General features: G+C 37.9%; 1 protein-coding gene across 1 annotated transcript in view; it reads right to left on the bottom strand.

Moving 5' to 3' along the window:
• PDK3 (pyruvate dehydrogenase kinase 3) overlaps positions 1–21,227 on the bottom strand; it is a 51,372-nt gene that overhangs the window by 13,794 nt on the left and 16,351 nt on the right. Inside the window, exons 2-5 of the mRNA XM_057375474.1 lie at positions 19,252–19,393; positions 12,463–12,534; positions 4,825–5,009; positions 2,638–2,727 (exon numbers count right to left, since the gene is read on the bottom strand). Coding sequence (XP_057231457.1) covers positions 2,638–2,727; positions 4,825–5,009; positions 12,463–12,534; positions 19,252–19,393 — 489 coding nt within the window. The remainder of the gene's footprint in view (positions 1–2,637; positions 2,728–4,824; positions 5,010–12,462; positions 12,535–19,251; positions 19,394–21,227) is intronic.

Raw genomic sequence — 21,227 nt, 5'->3', positions numbered from 1 at the left:
TGAGCAACAGCGCCCTGGGGCCGAGGAGGGATGGGATCCTGGGGTACAGCACAGAGAGCACTGCCAGCAGGGCAGGGATGGGATCCTGGGCTCCAGCAGGGCAGGGAGGGGATCCTGGGCTGGACAGCACTGCCAGCAGGGCAGGGAGGGGATCCTGGGCTGGACAGCAGGGACAGCAGGGCAGGGAGGGGATCCTGGGCTGGACAGCACTGCCAGCAGGGCAGGGAGAGGATCCTGGGCTGGACAGCACTGCCAGCAGGGCAGGGAGGGGATCCGGGGCTGGACAGCACTGCCAGCAGGGCAGGGATGGGATCCTGGGCTCCAGCAGGGCAGGGAGGGGATGCTGCCCCTCCACTCAGCCCCAGCGAGGGGTGCCTGCACTGCTGGGTCCAGTTCTGGGCTCCTCAGGACAAGAGACACCGGGAGATACTGGACTGGGTCCAGTACAGGGCAATGAATATGATTAAGGGATTGGAGCATCTCTCTTATAAGGAGAAATTGAGGGAGCTGGACCTACAAGAGATGACTGAAAGGGAACCTCACAAATGCCTGAGAGTACCTGAGGAGGAAGTGCCAAGAGGATGGAGCTTTTGGAGGCTCTTCTTGGTGATGCCAAGCAACAGACAAAAGGCAGAAACTGATGCATGGGAAGTTTCGCCTGAACATGAAGAATTTCTTTGCTGTGCAGGTGACAAAACACTGGAACAGATTGCCCAGAAATGTTGTGCAGTCTCCCTCACTGGAGATGTTCAAGAACCTTCTGGACACAATCCTGTGCCATGTGCTCTGGGATGAGCCGGGAGGTTGGACCATATGGTGCTCCCTTCCAACTTGACCTATTCTGTGACTCTATATTTGAAAGATTTCTTACTGCTTTCTTAGCAAATTTGGGTCAAACAGTCGGAGTGCAGTCTAACATTTCATCTTCCTCTAAATGCCAACTCTTTGGCAGAGTCCCAAGACCATAAAAGAGACTCTGAAGTTTAAAGTATGCTTCACAGTGTGGATGGAGATTTAGTAGCAGCATGAGTGAGGGATCTATTGATACAACTAAAATCCTGCTCCAGGAACAAACTTGAATTTCCTGTCAGCTCAAAAGTCTTATTACAGAACAGTCAGTGAGAGAGAGACAGTCACTTCAGGCAGCAGAGACACAACACTTGGTGTAACTGCTTGAAGCAGTAAGTGGTTGTTTAAATAATTTCTTCAATGTTTGAAAGGCATATAAAACTTTTAGTTGTCATAGACAGTACCAAAATCAAACATTTTAACTGATAAATTGCTCAGAATGCTGCCTGTGAACCAGAATGTTTGGAAGCTAGCAGAGCATACAGAACATAACCACTCCAATCAATTCCACCAAGGAAATGGCTTGAATCGCTTTGACTCTTTGACAGGACTATACAGCCCCCATCTCTAAGGATGTTCTGTTATTTGAAAGGCAATACTGGACACTGTTTATGATGCTCTGGTTTTGTCAGTGTGTGWAACATCTATTTTAGCTACTTGCTTRAAAACTGAACAAACTGGACTTAGCACCTTCTGACACTATGCACTCCCCTGTCGAAGTCAGCAACTACGAATTTGATGATCAAAATTGATTCAAATATTGATTATTTAGATTTTCCTTCTAATAGCAACATGGCTGTAACATATACAGTGCTGAGGCCAAAGTGAAATAAGGTCAATCAAAAGGAAAAAACGCTGCTGAAAAAGGCTATCTTAGGAGCCAAAAAGAGCTAGGAAAAAAGCTGTAACAGAGCTGTAGAAAGCATTACAAAGTGAGCTATCATGCAGGTCAAACCTTGAGATAAGAAAGGTTTCCCTCTCACTTCACCAAAGGCTGAGAGAAAGGGAAGCAGAGAAAAACATTCTCCCCCACTTTGCAGCTGCACAAACAGCATTGAAGGATAGAGCCTGGAATTCTCTCCTACAGCAAGACCTGTATTTGCAAACAGATCCACCCAGAGGGTGAACCTTCCATGGAGAAGYTCTTGAAGCAGCCAGCATTGCCTCATGCCTACTTGCTAACATTCTGAAAGCATGTAAACATTCACAGCACAGAGCAAATGGCACTTCCAATACAACTGTGCCAGATGAGTCAGGTACAGCCATCACTTCCATGTGTTCTGCAGGAGAGAGAAGAGCCTGTGGAGATGACAGAGTAATGTGGTGTTTCACTGGGATACTTGTACACCTGAGGACATTTTACTCAAAGGACTAACCAAACAAAATGGAAATGTCACTCACTCTGTTTTCTGTAGCACATGAGATAGAAAAGCAGTACATGAGAACCCACTTAAAAGTATTTCAGGAAAAAAAACATCTTAAGTTTAACAAAACATTTCAACACTTCATTTGATATTTAAAAGCACAGATTAAACCTATMAAAAATCAAATTGTTTTCTTAGTACTGTTAACAGAGCAGAAGTTTCTCTCTTCTCAATAATGAAGACATTATAAAATCTCAATAAGCCCAGGACTTTATTGTGAGCAACTGCAGAACTTTAATTTAGTAAAATAAGAAAAGAAGAAATGGATTTAAATCACCTTCAGTTTCTTGTATCACAGTAAAATATTTCTTAATATTCTAAGTTGAGGGGATTTCAGTCAACAAAAATATTAACTCCATCTTACCTTTAACCACCTCTGCCACGTCACAATTAGGATCAATACTTCCAATATGTTTGGGATGAGCAGGATTAATATCTCCACCAAACAGAAGTGCTAAAATAAAAAAGATATGGCAGTAAATTATTTATTACCTTTGAGACAGTCCAAAAAGTTTGAATCTGATGATATCTGAAACTTACTGGATACTGCATCATTTTGTAATGAAAAATACTCTAGCAAATTGCCAGAATCCTTGTTTAAGGCTACTTGTGTATCTGCTCATCTTCCCCCCTCTTTTTTTTCAGTTTTTATAGTTAAGACTAGTTAAAACTGTATTCATGATGTGGAAGGGTTAAGGTGAAAAACTACATTTCAAAGCAGATTATCAATAATTAGATAAAATTAAAATGAAAAATACTTCATTCATACCATTACGTCAGAACAGAAGCACTCACAATAMTGAAAACATTACAGTAAAAAGGACTGCAGAACTGTAAGGCATCATTAAAAGCCTTTTACACTCACCTAAGCTGCAATTTCACAGCTGGCACAGAGGTCTCACTCACTCACTCGACTTTCTCCCTCGATCTCAGCAGTATGATCCCCACTCCCTCTTTGTACAASAGTCTGATATTCATCAGACCCTTCACCAAGACTTTAAAGAAGACTCTCAAAGAAGTAGAAAGRTTTCTACTTTATTTCAGGAGTGATTTTCTGCTATTTTAGCAAGTTAGTGAGCTCTGACATGAAGCAGGTGCAGCATGAGGTGAGCCAAAGTCTAGATCTGAAAGCTTTTCCTACCCTGGGCACAGCAAGCTCATACACTGGGCACTGTGTCCTGCAGAACAGTGCTGTAAGAAACAGTCTGCCAGCAACATAGGAACAGAAATGAAAACTACATAAAAACTTGGTTTTGCATTCTGCTTTCCAATTATTTTGTTTTTCAGCGCTTCAAGATTAATATTTGCTATCACAGACAGACCACTAATACTGCTAACACATAAACATTATACAAGGTTAACTAAACTTTTAGGTATCTACAAGCAGTTTTAAGCTACAACCAGTTAAAGAAGAGAGTCTATAGGAAAAGTTAGTTCAGTTCAATAAATTAAATTTAATATTTTAGAATTAGTGCAAATTATGCTAGCACTCAGTGCAAGAATTCTATTAGGGCAATGTTTGTACTCTTGCTTCAACTCTTCTATGAGAGCCTTTTAACTTGGTTTTATGTCTGTCATTTGTCTGCCCAGGTACAAGTAAAGAAAGAACTGTACATTATCTCMTTTTGTGTACTTTGTCACATTCAAGTTATCTGTACACATASAGCAAGGCATTTGTTAGTCACATAYAAGATTACTGGGAAGACATACTACTTGTAGTAAAACACCTACAGTACTCCAGCATCCGCATTATCTGTAGCATACAACAATTTCTAAGAGCTCAGAAAAGCAGAATATTGAGCARAGAATGAAGCTCTAGAGCTAAAAGGCACAAGACACACTAAAACAGATCAGAAGACTGTCCTTAACTTTACACAGATCACTTTCTGCACGGTTGCAAATACTGGTTAATAGGAGTTGTGCAAGTTACTCCCTTCACTCTGTAATACGAATATAAAAAAGTGAGTTTATTAGTAACAACAAATGAAACAGAATCTAATGACAAAGGATGACTAACTCCAGCATTTATCCATAATTAGGAAATAGGAAGTAAGGGAAGATGAGGGATATAATTTAAAACTTCAGTTAGAAATACTCAACGTCTTTAGAAGGCAAGAAAGTCTAGATAACTTGCTGGAACAAACAGTATGTATAGTACACAACCTATTCAAAATTTATGGCATCTTTGCATTTCATTATGAAACAAATATGAGCTCTACAAACTATGCTAAAAGCTTTGTGACCACAAAGATATAGTTACTCTACTATGATCTCAAAATACTTCACGTATTACTTCATAAGCCATCTCTGCCAACAAGACTAAAAAGCAACAGCCACACTAACAAAGACTGACAATTCTAAAAGAAAGCACACTGGTGYTTGGGATTCATTTCCAATCATTGCAAAGTACCAAATTAACCAGCTGTCAGTATATCTTTTACCATAATTAGCACAGAATAGTCATAAGTAAGAAAAAAAAAAAGCAAAACAAAGTTACAGCTTCAGGTTTAYAAACAATGAGTTTTCAAAGAAGAGAAAATCAATTACTTACTGTGTTGGTTAATAAGCATACGGAAAGAGATGCGGTTGGTGTAGAATCTGTCTAGAAAATACTGGATGTTACTGCTAACAAATGGATCAAAGCCGTATTTTTCCTTGTATTCAATCACCCCTTGMGCCATGGTTGGAACCACATCATTGTGTCTGTTCCTGACTTTAATTAAAACATCTAAAAAGCTAGAGGAAACAAAATGAGAAAGATTGTTGGAAGTATAATTAAACTCAACAGTAGCACAAACATATTATCTGTTTACTAATAAAAAAGCATCAGAGGGAAAATACAAAAATGTAGTACCTAAACAAGCCGATTTGAAGAGAAGTATTTGATCTCACTCACAATACCTGTGACATTTAGAGCCTCAAATTAAGTTATTCCTCCCCCAAACATTCCTTCAAATTAAATCAAATCTCTCTTCACCATTAATGGATAGCAAAACACTCTCTTTTACTGCAGTCATATGCACTACAGTAACTGTCATCCCCTGCAACTTCTAACAGCAGCTCCGAAATTGGAAAGGAAATTCAGGAAAGACAACCTGGCTGCCCTTCAAAATTTCCTTAGAAAAAACTCGTATTTTCTTCCCAGCACCTCAACCCATGCATCTCTTTTACCTAGCATCTCTTGGGCTAAGTTTGTATCTCAGGACGGGTAATTGTGTGACTCCTGTTTAGTTTCCTTTCACACCACTGGATGGCAGAGTGAATACAACAGAGCTTTCCTCTGGAGCTCGGCAACTTTTAGAGCAATACTCCTATTCTTTTAACAAGCACTTCCTCTGAAACAGCTTGGAGGATTTCTGTTTCTTCTGCCAGGGCAGCTCAACAGCCATGATCATCAACGTGCTCATAATTTTTTCCCCATCTACAAACTCATACACACTTGAAATATCAATTATTAATAGTTTTCCTAAAGCTGAAACATGGAAAATCAGAACCACTCAACTCTGCTACATTCTCCAATATTAAATTAACACTACAATGTTGATGTACTGTTGTTTTTAGAAGTACCAACAATGAATTGSACCTTTCCTAAGAAAGCAGATGCAGAAAATTTCTTCAGCTATGCCAATATCTGCAACTCTACTGATCCTTTTTCAGAAAACATCAACAGAAAAACATTCTTGGTAGGTTTATAATGAATACTGAAAAGAAATGTATTAATTATTTTTACCAAAAGTAGAATATACACCAGCTAAGGACAGAATCACTGAAAGGTCAKCWAGTCCAATCCCTTGCAAAAGRCCAGGGGAAAGAACAAAGACCATGAAAAATAAAAAAAAAGACCAGATATTAGTCATCACATTTAAATCAGATGCTTTCTTCCTTTTCAGCACCATTTAGTCAAGACAATCATTTAACACACCAYACCATCTTAACAAGTGATACACGTTTCACATAATTTTTCCCACTCTACACTGCCAGCTGCAATGGAATGTAGAACTCATTTTTACTCTTTTTTTCATAATCCTAAGTCTAGCTGCTAGTTTTTGCCTGTGTGTTAACAAACAGTTCAGCAGTCTTTCAACACTATCCTGTTGCACAGAAAAGGGGAAGTTTTAACAGCCTAATTCCCCATTCTAAATACTGTCACAGTACAGAGTGATTGTTCTCTTACTTACCAGTCTTGCTGACTGGGCAGCTTAAAACATTTAAAAGATTTACAGACTTTTTATGTTTACTGAGCCTTGATTCTGTGTAATCTGTTTCCATTGAGAGGTGTTAGTTTTAGAGACTGGTGCCTGCTGTACTTGTGCTGCTTCTCTGTTTCTGAGCAACAAGACCCCAGCAAAGAGTGGGGCTGGAAACAGCACTTACAGTCACGTCTGAAGCAGAACTGACAACACTCTCTCCTAACTGATGTTTGCTCTGCTATTTGTTTTAAAATACCTCCACTATCCACAATTTACACCTGATGCCAAGAGGGCAAATTGATATCTCACTATCCCAAAGTGCTTAAATGCACAGAGCATGCCAAAGGGCAAAGGGCTTAGGTTTATCTGCTGCAGACCAGCAAAATCATAGTGAAGCYTAGTGAGCATAAAATTTAAACCTATAATAAAGGAATTCCTCATTATCACACTGATATAACAAACCTCCTGTTCCACCTTCCCAGATAACTGAGTTCACTCATGTGTTTCCATCAAGCAGATGCTTTTWAAGGAGCAAACACAAGAAGCATACAGGCACATTTCAAAGTCACAGGGCAGAAAGCAGAACACATCTCCTTGTAACATTGATTCTTTACAGTCCCTCTACCCACTACACCCATGAAAGGCACAAAGCTTTTACTATACTCAAACTGTGGGAGACCACATCAAGAAATTTTTAAACAGCGTATGGGATTAACTGGGAATACTCCAGAACAACTCTGAAAAATTTATTTACCAATTACTCTTTTTTTTTTTTCCACAATTCCATCTATTTTCAAAGCCATGATGAATAAATAATGCAGTTGGTTTCACAAATGAGAAATTATTAATATGAAGCTATTTTATTTAAGTGAGCTTCAATGACTTCTGTATTAACATTAAAATATTTAAGGCATTACCACAGGTGTTAAATAAATGCAGGCCAAAAAAATCTGCAAAGACAATGAATGTCACAACACAAGTTATTTTTTAACTTCCTGTATATATTACAATCTGTATATATAATAACCTGTATATATTATTCTGTTTTCATCTATCATTACAGTTCAAGAAAATAAGCATAAAGAACTCAATAAAAATACAAAGGGAATTTTTGCTATGTCTCTGATGGATAGTATTATCTGAAAGATGAAAAACAAAAAAGTGATGGGTAAGGTAAAAATCCTTTTAAAGGCACAGAAATGCAACGGGTTTTGTGGTTTTTGACTGGCTCTTCTTTTTTGAAGAAGTGCCAGTTGGCAACTGAGTATCACCAGAAAGAGAGGTAAAAGTTCACACTCTGAAAGATTTCTCTACTAGAAAGCATATCTACTTCCAAAGTGCAAAACTAAGTAGAGTAGCATTTTACATTATGCAACAATAACAAGTGGAACCTTTTTAATCAGTTATTCCAYTATTTACTTAGTTCAAATTGCTTACAGAACCACATTTTAATTGCAGTGCTGCAGAAAGGAAAGCTCCTTGTTTACTAAGTTCCTTGTGTGTGTTATCTCAGATATGCTGGCAGCTTATGGCACACCCTCCCTTGAGAGGGCCACAAAGACAAAAATCAGCAAAGAAATTCAGGGGTGTAGAAGCTTCAGTAAGTGTCTTTTGAGATCACATGTGAACAGCATGTTTTATAAACCCTTCAGTTTTTGAAACACAGCTCCCACTTCTGTGTGTTTACCAGCTGCACAYTGACATACTGGGAAATTTCTAACACTTCTGCCTGCTTACACCCTTCACCAAGCATGGACACCTTATCTTAGGGCTCCTGATATCACAGTTTGGCAGAACTGCAGAAAAACTTCTACCTGACCCCTCCACAGTTTGAGAAAATATATTTGTGTTATCCAAAATGCAAAAATAACTTACCATTTGGCAAATGCCCATTGACAGTGATAGTAATGTGGCAATGTTGCACTAAGGCTTCCATAAGGTCTGCTAACCAACAGAAGGTAACTGAGAAACTGAAACACCTCTCAACCTCTCCATCTGAAAAATGCTGAGGCAAAAAAATTCCTTCAAAGGATTTTGTCCAGCATTCACAGAAAGGTAATGCTCATGAACATCCATCTGCCCTCCAATTCATACAGTAAGAGCAGAGAGAAGTTGGGTCACACTGAAAAACATCAGCTTTAGTTTAGTCTCTGCATGTACTCACCCTCTCCACTGCGTGGGCACTGCTGCCTGTCATCACTGGCTACACACCCTAACACAGAGCTGAGAGTGGGCTATTTCTCCACTACATCAATTTTCCAATTCACTTCASTGTCTGGCCTCACACACAACTGTGCCAGTACATGGATGACATCTATAAYACTGTAACACTAATACAGCAAATGGTTTCCTCAGAAAGGGAGCCCAAACTGAGAATACCAGAGCAGGCTCCCCAAACAAGCAGAAATAAAAACACGTAGTCAGGGGATAGTTTTCTGCTCAATTGATGAAAGATTTGCTCCAGTTTAGAAAGCAGTCATTGAAGAACTACTGCCAACATTGATACAGCACATCTGTGCATATCCAATCTCCTGGAACAACCACTTCAGCTCTCCTTCTCTCCTGTGCTACTGTTATCCTGACTAGCAGGAACAGAAACTCCAGTCCACCTCAGCTGACAGAAAGAGGCACTCTTCAATTTCCAAAAACCAACTGTCAGACTTCATGTTTTTTGAGTGGGGGAGGTGGACATCGGATTCAGCTCCAAACAGAAGCTGCTGGGATGGTACTGGAACAGAGGCATTTCCACCCAGGCAAAACTCACATCTTGTGACACTAATYAAGCTACAGAAAGAAGAGATGGGGACCATCATGAAATGCCTAAATCACCTGATGGCATACAGGACTAACAAGGATGGGCATTGGATGACTAAAGGATGCAAGGCTGGGTCTCCTGTACTATGAGCCATATATTATATAACATTAACATGTAAAATGTGCTCTTCTACAGCATGTTCCACACAGCAACAGGACAGTGGAGGAAGCCAAGAGATGAAGTCTGCTCCAACCCCTCTGTATAGGCTGCTCTTGGCAAGGTATTTAGAGAGATACACCACAGATTCAGCCTGGAAAAAAAAACCCTTTGGTTCAAAAGACCAGACATAAACTTCCACGCTTTTCTTTAAGCAAACCAATTTGGTTGAAGAAAAGAACTATTCCTATTTATGCATCCCTAAAGACACTTACACAAAGTTCCAGATAATGGTTCCATATGAAATGATACGTGCAATTAGAAAAAACAGAAAACTTCTATGCAAACTTAAATGGACTCAGAGATGTGGGGTTTTTCCCCCACTGAAAAGCAGCTCATTAATTACCAGGACTCCTGATATTTTCTGAGCATACAGATGCTTTTCTGACCATGAGACATAAAAGGATAGGGCTAGATAGCAGCAACATAGAATAGTGATGCAAGAGTTGAGACATTTGTTAGATTTATCTGTGGGTTATTCTAARATAAATATGGACACAGTTAAGAGCATTTGTTAAAGATGTAGTTTGTAAGGAATGTTTTTAAAATTCTAATTACAGCTCAATAAGCAGTTAAATGACATAGCCTTCAGTAAGTTAGGAACAGATGACATTCCAGAGCAGGAAAGTAAATTTGACTTTCTAATCTTAGGTAGCCTATCCAATACTGCCAAAAAGAACAAATCTGCTCTTTAATTGACCAATACATCTTTAATCTCTTTTCACAAGCTAAATGCAGTATAGAAGACAACTCTTACTGTCAAAGTCCCTGGCTGGTACTTCAATAGGTAGCAATAAAATCCAAGCATCCTCATTGAATGTACCCAATTATGTAGAATACAATAATTGCAAGATTTCAAAGCTTTTAACAAACAGTTATACTGAATGATATTGATATTTGCTTCATTATGAAATATTTGTTCTACCATACTCATATACAGCATCACTGACAATATTTCCAGTTGCCATGAAACAGTATCAAGAATGCCATATCCACATGGCAGTATCAGATAATTCATGTGTTAATTATGAAGACTCTAAAAATAGATCTCCAAGAGAACTACTCATTAATCTTTATAAATATAYATACATATATMATATTGTGATCTACCTTTAATTTCTGCAGTTCATAAAAAGCTGMAATTCAGTTACCTGAATACAAAACACCAAAGATGGTTTCAGAAGGTACATAACCACTTTGCCACACTCCACACATCCAGGATGTTAGAAGCTTAAGAGGACCTGTGTTACACTTGCCAGGCTCACTTAGGTTATAGACAACTGATGCCATCTCAAAGGGCAACAGACACCTACTTTTTGGTAACTTAATCCCACAAAGGAAAGTTTGCTRATGAACTAGTCACAAAAAGAAATTCTTGTGTCACCAGCAAACAGGCTGCAAATTCAAAATCACAAAATATAACAGCTAGAGGCGGTGGAAAAGTTGATTTGATTCATCCTCTACAGAACAAGCACACCTAGAATGCCACTAAAAATTATCTATTTACAAAATCTTTTAAAATGGATGCTCTACAGCTTTCAGTCTTTTCTCATTAATGTTACAATTTTTACTTTTTGCCCTGCACACATTCTCAACTTTTAYAAAAAACAGCCATTCTTTAATTCTCCAGTTCTTCAGTTAGAGCAACCAATTATCCTTTATTATAGTGACCTTTTCTTTGGCACACACAGACTTCCAGAGTCTCCACTTCAATATCTTTTTTTTTGCCATTCTAAACAAATGCTTTCAGCATTATTCAGAGGTCGAACTGTCCAAGTCTCTAATTCTTGTTCCTTTCACATCATTTCTGTCCATGAGTGTTTTCATTTCTTAAAAGGTAGTACCCAGAACTGCAGGCAGCATTTCAGCTTAGGACTCACACTAAGTAAATGGCTATTTCCCCCTTGTTCAACAGCACTACAGTTCAATCTGTAATCCTTATGTCTCCTTCTACAGCTCTGTCATGCAGGTAACTTGGTATTCTTGCACTTGAGCTATTCCTAYATGTATTGGTTGATACATAAAAGTTAAAGTGTCAAGATCTCAGATAACATGTCACAACCAAAAGAGCATAACAACTGAAATGCTCTACCTACTAAAGTCCTTATTTMATCTAACGTAACATCACAGTTAATATATCTGAAGTTCATTGAAGGCAAAATACTATTTTTGTAAAGCACAGGCCACATAGTGCACAGAGCAAGGTGTTTCATGAAACTCCCTATAAAGCACTGCTTGATCATACTGGATTTCAGAGTTTAAAAAGAAACCCAAAAGACAAACAACCTTAAGAAAGCTAATTAAATGAACAAAAATCCTGCAAGAAGTAATATACTGAAACAAAGTTGACTGCTATAGGTGTAGGATAACAAAACAACACCTTAGTGTTGAGCAGGTGTGTGTGTTTTGGTCSTTTTGTTTTCAAGTGTCTGATGCATATGTTCCACCTGCTGTTCTCACATGTGGGATTCTCTTCTGTTTCATGCATACACATTTCAAGGAAACATTCTAATGGCAATTTCAATATGATTTTGTTGATAAAGAAAACAAGCTAAGTTTTCCTTTCTTCTTAAGTAGCATTATTCAGTGAGATAGGTGAACACCACTAACTGAAGTCCATTAAAAAGTTTTTAGATAAAATAACTGACACATTGCTTTCAAACTGAAAAGAAAATCAAACATTAATTTACTTTATACACAACAGACCACTAAGCTCAATGTATACTAAAGTGACATTTTAGTCTTAAATATCTGATATTCAATTATAGTCTCACATCCATGTTGTCTTCTCAATACAGCCTTGGAAGAAGCATTTCATGCCATTTCTTAAACTGCCAGTCTGTAGAATTACAAAATATATTGTTCAAAAGCACTTGGATACCTACATTCTACTCCAGATTGCAATTCTGGCTTTTGCCATACATATTCTCTCTTACAAATAAGGTAACTGTTATCCGATAGTACAAGACCCCTTGTTGTTAGAGACATTATTTTTAAATGGACTGTCTTCAGAAAATAAATTACTTACTCATCCAGAACATGAGGATCTTCAGGACTTTTATTTTCATACTCTAAGAGCTCAAGGAAACTCTGCATGTACCTGAAATATGCAAAAGTTACAAAAAGTGTAAGTTAAAATACTTAAACCTAAAATACTTTTGAATTTCTTTCATTTTAAGACTACAATGTAATGTAAAAACAATAAATAGTACACAGTGTACACACAGTAGTTGTATACACATAGTGTATGCATAGTACACAGTTCCCTGCAAAGGTTAAAAGTAGGTGGGACGCTGCAACAAAGGGAAAAAAAGCAACTACAATATATTATATTGAGTTAAAAGTATTACATATGACCTTACAGTCTACAATTCAGGAAAACTGCTATATAAATCAAACTGAAGGAGCAAAACCTCTCCACAGATAGGTGACTTCAGGTTGTTTGTCCCTGGATCTTGATTCTTCTGCTCATCCACACCATACAGATGTTAGCTTGTTCCCATGTTCCTCCGAGAGTAATCCATATTTCTTTCAAAATAAAGCTCAGGGGAACACCCCCCAAAAGTCACACTAAGAGGACTGCATCAAGCTGGTCCTACCAGAGCACTCCAAGAGAGCACACCCATTCACACACTAGGACAGCACCTCGGGCCGTGTGACACAACCCTCAGTTTCATAAAACTCCTCCTACACCACACAGCTCTCTCCTGTTCAGACAGGAGACATAAGATTAACTGAGGCTTAGAGACCCAGAGGTACCACAGAGGACCCAAAGCAGAATCCCTCAACATAAACATGGCCAGCCTGCTCTGCAGGACACTAGCCCAACACCAGTCTAAATTCTGCCACCTCCCAGCACTGGGCCTCAGGACCAGGTACCACCCCTGAACAGGTGCCTTTAGCACTACAGATGGATCTCAAAGACTACAGAACTGAGACCTGTTTCTTGAAATAAAACACACACATAAAAGGCAGAGTTCCAATGTCACCCTCCCTTCACTCCTGGTTAAGCACTGCCACTTACACCACAATATCAACACTAATCARGTGTGTGTGCCAACAGCTCCAACTCCCTGCAATGCTGAAACAGATTGATAAAAAAACAAGCAAATCTTCCTTGCACACGAAAACAACTCACTGAAAGGTCTAAACAGCTAAAGCTAGCACAAGAGAGAAAAGATAACCACAGAGCCTACACAAGAAAAAGGAAAAACAAGTAACCAAGCCTTTCCCTTTTCAGTAGCAGCAACCCTGTAGATTTGATCAGYTCAACAAAATGACCTCTGCATAAGCTCTTTTGGTAGCAGTTCTATGAGAGGACCAGCTTAATCAGCCTGTGAAACTTCACCCTGCATTTTCAAGCTACAGTGAAGCTTAAGTCAGCACTGTTGTCTACGTGACTCCCTCCAGAACCACATGCCACTTACTCCACCCCCATTTCAAGCCACAACCACAGGTCGCTGTGACATTCCTCAGGGAGACTGACATTTTAAATGTGGTCAGTACAGGAACATCGGCTCATGTCCCTCACTGTATTTGTGCCCTCCTGCAAACATCAGGAATCATTACAGAAATCCCCTAAATATTTGTCACTTATAAGTAGGGCAAGTAGCTGATACCTCTAGTAGTGCTTATTTTAAAACATGTTATTTTATGCTGCTAAGACATGGCAYCAGTTCACAACCATCACATTCTGAACTCAGCTGATTCACATGCAATATGATCATRCTCACTCCAAAGAGGTTCTTCAACCCCATTTGTCATCAAATCMTGTTTTGAAGGACACCACACTTGAGAAGCAACACAACAGGTTCTTTTTAATACAGACCYCCTACCATAATGCCAAACATCAGCAATCCTGTGCAGACACAAGTATAGAGCAGCRATGAATGCTGCTGGAACTGAAGGTAGCTGATACCTGATTTTTGTGCTGTGTGGATATGACTGGCTGCCTACCATTGCTGAAGGAACTATGGAAACAGGCAATGTTTTTCCTTTAGAGTTAAGAGCAATTTTTAGATGTCTCTTTCTGATTCTAAAGTAAAGGAACCTAAAAGTCAAGTTCATTAGCAAAAGCTCTGCATGCAGCAAGTCAGAGGGACTGGCTCAGAGAAAAGGTGACCTTCAAATCTAAGTTACCCAAATTTCTTCCATTTCACCTTATGTCAAAAAACCTTAACCCATTGCTCAGTGCCTACCACTGTGCATCACMCAGTCTGGGATGTTGCAATACCCTGTGTATAATCTCAATCTTTGAATAGAAACTCCAAGCTGCAAATGCTGTACATCGTTTTCTTTCATGCAGGTGTGATTTCCAGTTTGTACACCAAATTCAGCCTCCCACGCTGCTCCATTCTCTCCCAAACAGCTCAAAATTGAAGAAATTAAGGAAAAAATGTTTAAAAGGAAATGAATCACTCTGGTGTTAACGGCCATGACCATTACACTATGCCAAAAGCTGAGCAGTCAGCAATACAGTTCATTCCTTTAACAGTGTGTGTGAAAAAGTCATTCCCTTTCCATACAATCCATCTACTTCCTCGCATTTTCTTTTGATTTGAATTGTATGTGCAGAGAGGGRTAAATGAAGGTGGTAACTATAGGATTTATCAAGCAATGAAAAGCAAGATCTTGTGATGTTTAAACATAATTCACACACAATTACCAGTCAGAAAGAACGAAAGAAAAAAAGTACCAGAATAATGCATGACTTGCTGTATCATTAATAAATCAATACAACTATACAGAATACAAATCTACAAAAAAMAMCCCCAAAAAMCAGCATACATGAGAAAAAGAGAATGTCAGTGATATTTTGATAGATTAGGTGAGTCATCAAAAGCAGAAATCAAAGCCTATGCCCTTCAAACATATTGTCTTTCTGGTGTTTAATATTTTATCACAATGCACTATAATTCATTGGGCAAGCTCTTTGGTTTCAAGCACCCTTTTGCCTTGTTCTTCTGTTAATTACTGCCACACAGAGTGAATTCTTGTTAGTCTGACAAATGTGATAGTTTTAGAATGGCACATTTCATACATGAAAGCACTGCAAAAGCCCATAATGTCAACTCTGGGTTTTCTTTCCTTTTAAATTCATGCAAGATACTTCTGCTTTTTCCCTGATGCRTATTTCACTAAGATTTTCCTTTACAATAATTCTAATATTGAAGCACTAAAAAAGATAAAACAAATCTCCATGGTAACACAATCTTGTTAGCATCGTCTCAATGTAGAAAATAGAGAAAAAAACAATTATTAATCCCCAAACAGTACACATTTCTCTAATGGGCCTTTCCCAAGAGACAAATGGAAATTTATACCATTTTCTAAGGAAAAGCACTAAAGAAAAATAGAAAAATTTGTCCAGGGCTAAATAAAATGTGAATTTTACAAATAACTGAGTAACACACTGTGCAAATGTCATGCTTACCTTAGATATTTTACAAGCTACTCATCCATTATAAGGTGTTATTGTAACTCATCACATTAATGATCATATCCTTTATATTCTGCCACACGTTGAGTATCCTACCTGCACTTTAGGAAGACTGCCCTTTCAAAGCTGGCCTAAAAAAGGCCCACTTCTTTGCATCAAATAAATCAACCACTAATTCTGAAAAGCTGAAAACAAGCTGCTGATTGTTGATCTGTCTGCATTTGGAACCACAGTAGATTACAGCCAGAACACATTAATTGTCTTATTGCTTTGATTCACTTTATTCTTTCCCKTGCTACTCCAAGCAAAAGATAYACATAAACTAAGCTATAARCTCAAACAGAACTGATGTTTTACMTTTACTGAAATGCAAAACTATTATTTTTGGTTGGTTCAGAGTTCACTGTCTGGGTAATGTCAGCTTTATTCAGGAAAGGGTAACTGAGAAGTACAAAGTAAGGACAGTGGTCTTGCCTCTTCTCAATGTTGCACATATCAGGCTGAGGAGCCCAGAAAAGAAAGAGGAAAAACCAACAGAGCACCTTTCCCRAGAGCAATCAAGCAGTCAGCTGCAAAATCTGATAGGCAGCAAAGCACAGGAAGCAAAGTGCCTCCAGCATGGCAYGGAGATGGATTGGAGAAGGAGAGAACAGGCCTTGCCTGCAGCAGGGAGCACAAGTGACAAAACGAGGTTGAGTCCCAAGGGAACATAAGGAGCGAGGACATTGATGTAATCCAGAATGTTTGATGACTGGAAGCACAGAGGATGGATGGGAAAGGATCCATGCTGTACTGAAGGCAGGGTTAACTTGATTTCTTATTCCTCTTATGCTGTACTGAAGGCGGGGTTAACTTAATTTCTTATTCCTCTTAGCCCTCTACTTACACAACCACTTTAAAATTAAAGTCTAATAAAACCCAACTTAAGGATGAAGACCTTTCTGTAGTGTGTATTGTTTTTTTGGCATGCTCACATTAAGAAATAGATTGGGAACTCAAATGTTAAAGCCCCCGCTAATTTGGAGTCTCATCAAAAGCACATAAAAATGTAAGCTTTTATAGTGTAAAGTGGTAACAAAATGAAACAAAAATGCTTGTGACTATATAAATTACTGAAAATTAGCAAATAAACATATTAAACATATTAAAGTGAATAATGCATTAATGTCTTGCTCACTTGTAGCAAATGTMTAACAGATTTTTGCTTGCATATTAATGAACTGACAAGCTTTCTCAACCTACGGCACAGCAAAAACAAAGGATCATGAAATATGAAGCCCCCCAAAAAAAACTTTCTTGACGTACTTTGAAAGTGCATCAAGAAGAGGTTTTTCTCATTTTACAAACTCACAAAACAGCTGAACAGCTAAATTGATGTTTATTTATTCTACTGCATAAAATTCAGGAATCTAGGTAGGTCTAAATTTTAGGCCAGAAACTACAAATACATTTCAAAACCTGCTATCAGCATAGCTGCATAATGCTCAAWATCATTCACACTAAAGTTAATAAAACTTTTGTTTTGGTCTTTCTAGAAAATAAATTTAGAAGTACATTTTACCCAAGGTTCATCAYCAGGCCTTACAAACTACAGGTAAATGTTTAATTAACAATTAAAAACCTCTGAACAGAAAAAGAATCAAGCTCTTTAAGGCCACACCTATGACAAAAAAAATGCTACAATTACTTTTGCTATTTCTGACGTAAGATCATAAAAATATTCACACATAATTTCAATGAAGATACTCCTTTCCACAAAAACTGTTMGTTAACTATGGATCAAAATTAGAAGAAAGTTATGGAAAACACTTTTATTTCCAACTTCCACCTCTGGGCTTGATGTTCATTCCAACTTCTACAGCACATTACATTCTGGTATTTTTAGCCCATTCAACAGATAACTATTGGCCTACAGYTTTGATAGTGCAAATCACAATATCATATATCACTTGATACTGCTATTTTTTCATTTTAGAGTTGTTTGTTTTTTTTGGTTTTTTTTTTCCTTTTTTTAATAATCAGTAGTATCTACTGTGGTCATAGGAATCATCACGAGTCCTCAAACCTCCTAAACAAAAATTCTGAAGGTGCTCTCTGCTCTGAACAGCCATCCAGAAGTGATCCAAATGTTGCTTAGCTCTGTACTGACAGGGCAGAAGCACAAGCCACAGCACAGATATTTSAACTAGAACTATTACGCTGCAGAGTCACTACAGAAAAATTATTTCCTTTTCTCATTCACCTATTTGCCCACATCTCATTAAAGACAGCTTCACAAATCAACCAGATTARAAAAGTCTAAAAGGCCTGCATATTACCTACTCTTTTCTATGAGCATAACAACTTCCTGTGACATCAGACAGACAAGCCTTCAAATCTTGCAGGCTGCCACTTAACCACAAAGTGCTCGTGTGGCTCCACAGCATTTACACCCACTAAAACCACTCCATCACTATGTTTGAAGTGGTTATCGAGACATCCAGTTGTTACCTTGCAAAGACAAAACACAATACCACATATCCTCATTTATATTTTCTAAGTCTGAAGCTTGATAAATATGAGACCCAAGCCAGCAGTCAAGGTACAGTCAGGCACAGAAGCTCCTGGCTCAAGTGCTATGACTGAATTTAACACAAGCCTACARCATTAGCTGCTTTTACAGTTACATAAGCTGCTACTCACAAAGGTACTATTATTGTACACTGTAGAGGTATTTTTACAAAAAAGTTTTGGGAAAAAACTTAYAGGTAAATGGACAATAAATACCCCATGAACAACGATTTTTTTAGTGCTTAATATATCCAAGGCAGCAGTGTCTCAATCTCATGGAACATGCAATTAGGCTAGAAATTAATTACTCTGGAAAACTTTGAATCACTTTGGAGCCACACTAGTTATTACAACGGAGAATGCTGTTTACTGGATGACACCAGATTTTTGACCCATTCATAACTTCCACTGAATACCAGGTAATGTTTTTAAAGATTTAGTGAGAAAAAACGATGAGGTTTTAATTTTCTCTCAATATTTTTGACAAAAGAAGAATATGGAGAAAAGACAGCTGTTTCAAGAAGCCATGAATATAATACGGTAAGGAATGTTTAAAAAGCTTGCTCTTGGAAGTTATAGACTCATTTTAATTACCTGTGAGACAACAGTAARTTTTTACTAACTTACAAGATTAACTTATGCTTAAGAGCATATACACAACATTACAGAGAAGAAAATGAAACTTCATTTGATAAGACACACTGTAAACAACTTGARACACAAAACTGATGGATTCAGAAAAATTGCACAGTTCTCCGTTGCAAGCAAAACACACTCTGCATTAGTTTTACAGTAACTTTTCAATCCATTTTTTTTTTTTAAACTTACCAACTCTGTACCAGCCCAACCGAAGGCCTGTTCAGTAAATTATCAGGCAGCAAATTGACTTCCCTCATGGTGTTGGCCAGTCGCACAGGAAGCTCCTTCCGCAGGAACATGTACGAGGTCTTCTCGCAGGCATTGTCACGACCTGTTAAAGGAAGGAAAAACAGATGCCCATTGCCCAGATCAAATTTTAGACTTCCCACTGTTAGMAGCTTGAAAAAAACACTTGTGAAAATAAYAGTTTTAAAGCAATTTAAGAACCAAACTTCACTTTCTTCTCACTCCCATGACACATTTTGAACTTTTACCYTTCTAGAGCTTAACTGTTTTTGTCCGGCATTCTTCCTCATTTCACATCATCTCATTCTCTTTCCCATAAACAAACATTCMTCATCATAAAAATAAAATTCATCAATTACTTGCTATTAGCTGGAAGTAAGACCACAAAATAATAGCTTTTATCAGTACAACTTTAACATTAAAGTGAGTTTTTAAAAAGTGAATGCTGCACACACAGTGGACAGAAAGGAGTGAAAATGAACRGCCAAAACAATGACAATAGTTTGATAATGTTTTGTGTCACAAGTTCTTCAAGCTTATTAAGTACTTTATCATTTGAGCAGCACCTGGTGAGACTTGTACAGGCCATCATCCCTCCTAGGATTAGCCTGTAARATTCTCTCTAGACAACTGGAAAGAAAATCCAGTGCTTCTCACCACATTCCCATTTGGAAAGGCCCCATGTGAGATTAACTTTCACTTTTAGAAAACATTTTTATCCAGGCTAGTATTTTGAGAGCAAAACAYAAGAAAATCCCAAACATATAGTCAGTAAGCAAAATAACAATACCTTCCTGCAGACCTAGTTGTAACAGTGTTAATTCTCTGAAGCCATCCTATACAAACTGAAAGACTGACAAGACTTAAGAGCAATCTTAAGCTAGTTACTAAAGAAACCTATAAAACTTTAACAACAAATATTTAAAAGTACAAGATATTAAGACATTTGCCCAAGTAATTTAGATGGAAGATCAGACCTTACCTAACACCGTTTTTTTTATTTTGCAGTATTTAACAAGTAGGGAAAATTCTCATAATTAATTTCTAGAGAGTCCAGGTAAATTAAATTTTAAAACAAAAAAAGTCCATGTTTTACTTGTAATGAACAGTCAGTATTCTGCTTTCATCTAGAAAGACAGATAATGTCTTTTGTGATGATTACGAGTTCAACCATCTGCAAAATTTCTCAGTGAAGGCATAATGTAAGAGCTATAAATTACATTCAAGCAAACCAGAAAGTGTTAAAAGCACCGCTAGGCACATAATCACTCAGATTTGCAATTTGAAAGACTCAAGTACAATGCAACCAGCACAATCAAGGAGGTACTTTTTAAGACAGTCCCATTATAATCACGAGTTTTCACCTTCTTTGCATAGGTAACGTGCATTGATGGATTAGTTCCCAAACCCTAACATTAGCTTGGGGAATATGCAGGAAGGATTAGGATTTCCCCCTTTTCTTGCTCATTAGGTATCATCAGTCTGCAGATCATTAAATTCTGTTACTGCCAGCAATTCCATTATAGTTTTTCCAGCAAATATTTGGACCTATTTTACTGGCTTTCATTTTCACATCTCAATTACAAATACATCCTGTCAAAATGAGACAAAGAAAACAAGACATTGTGTYGTTTTCTGTGAGGCACAGTAATGATTTCAAAGTTCAGTCCTTCAAGTAAGTCAGATACAAATTCACCTACAACAAAGGAGAGACACTTGTTTGCTCACAAGTCATTGTATACAGCAGGTCTTTAAAGACTGAGGCTGGACAGCAGGAAAGATTCTCTGACTTAGCTCAGCCTGTATCTTCTGAGCTTGAAAACCCCTCCAAACAAAGACAACTGCWTCTTCCCAAGAGTGACTGAGTGCAGGTTCAATTATTTTCTAGGCAATAAAAAGTAAAAGGAATGAAAGACAGC

Source organism: Malurus melanocephalus, unplaced genomic scaffold, assembly GCF_030028575.1.
Source record: "Malurus melanocephalus ecotype Western Australia unplaced genomic scaffold, MMel_1.1 scaffold_250, whole genome shotgun sequence".
Classification (NCBI taxonomy): domain Eukaryota; kingdom Metazoa; phylum Chordata; class Aves; order Passeriformes; family Maluridae; genus Malurus; species Malurus melanocephalus.
Note: the sequence above shows the minus strand (reverse complement) of the source record. Positions and strands in the feature narration are given on the sequence as shown.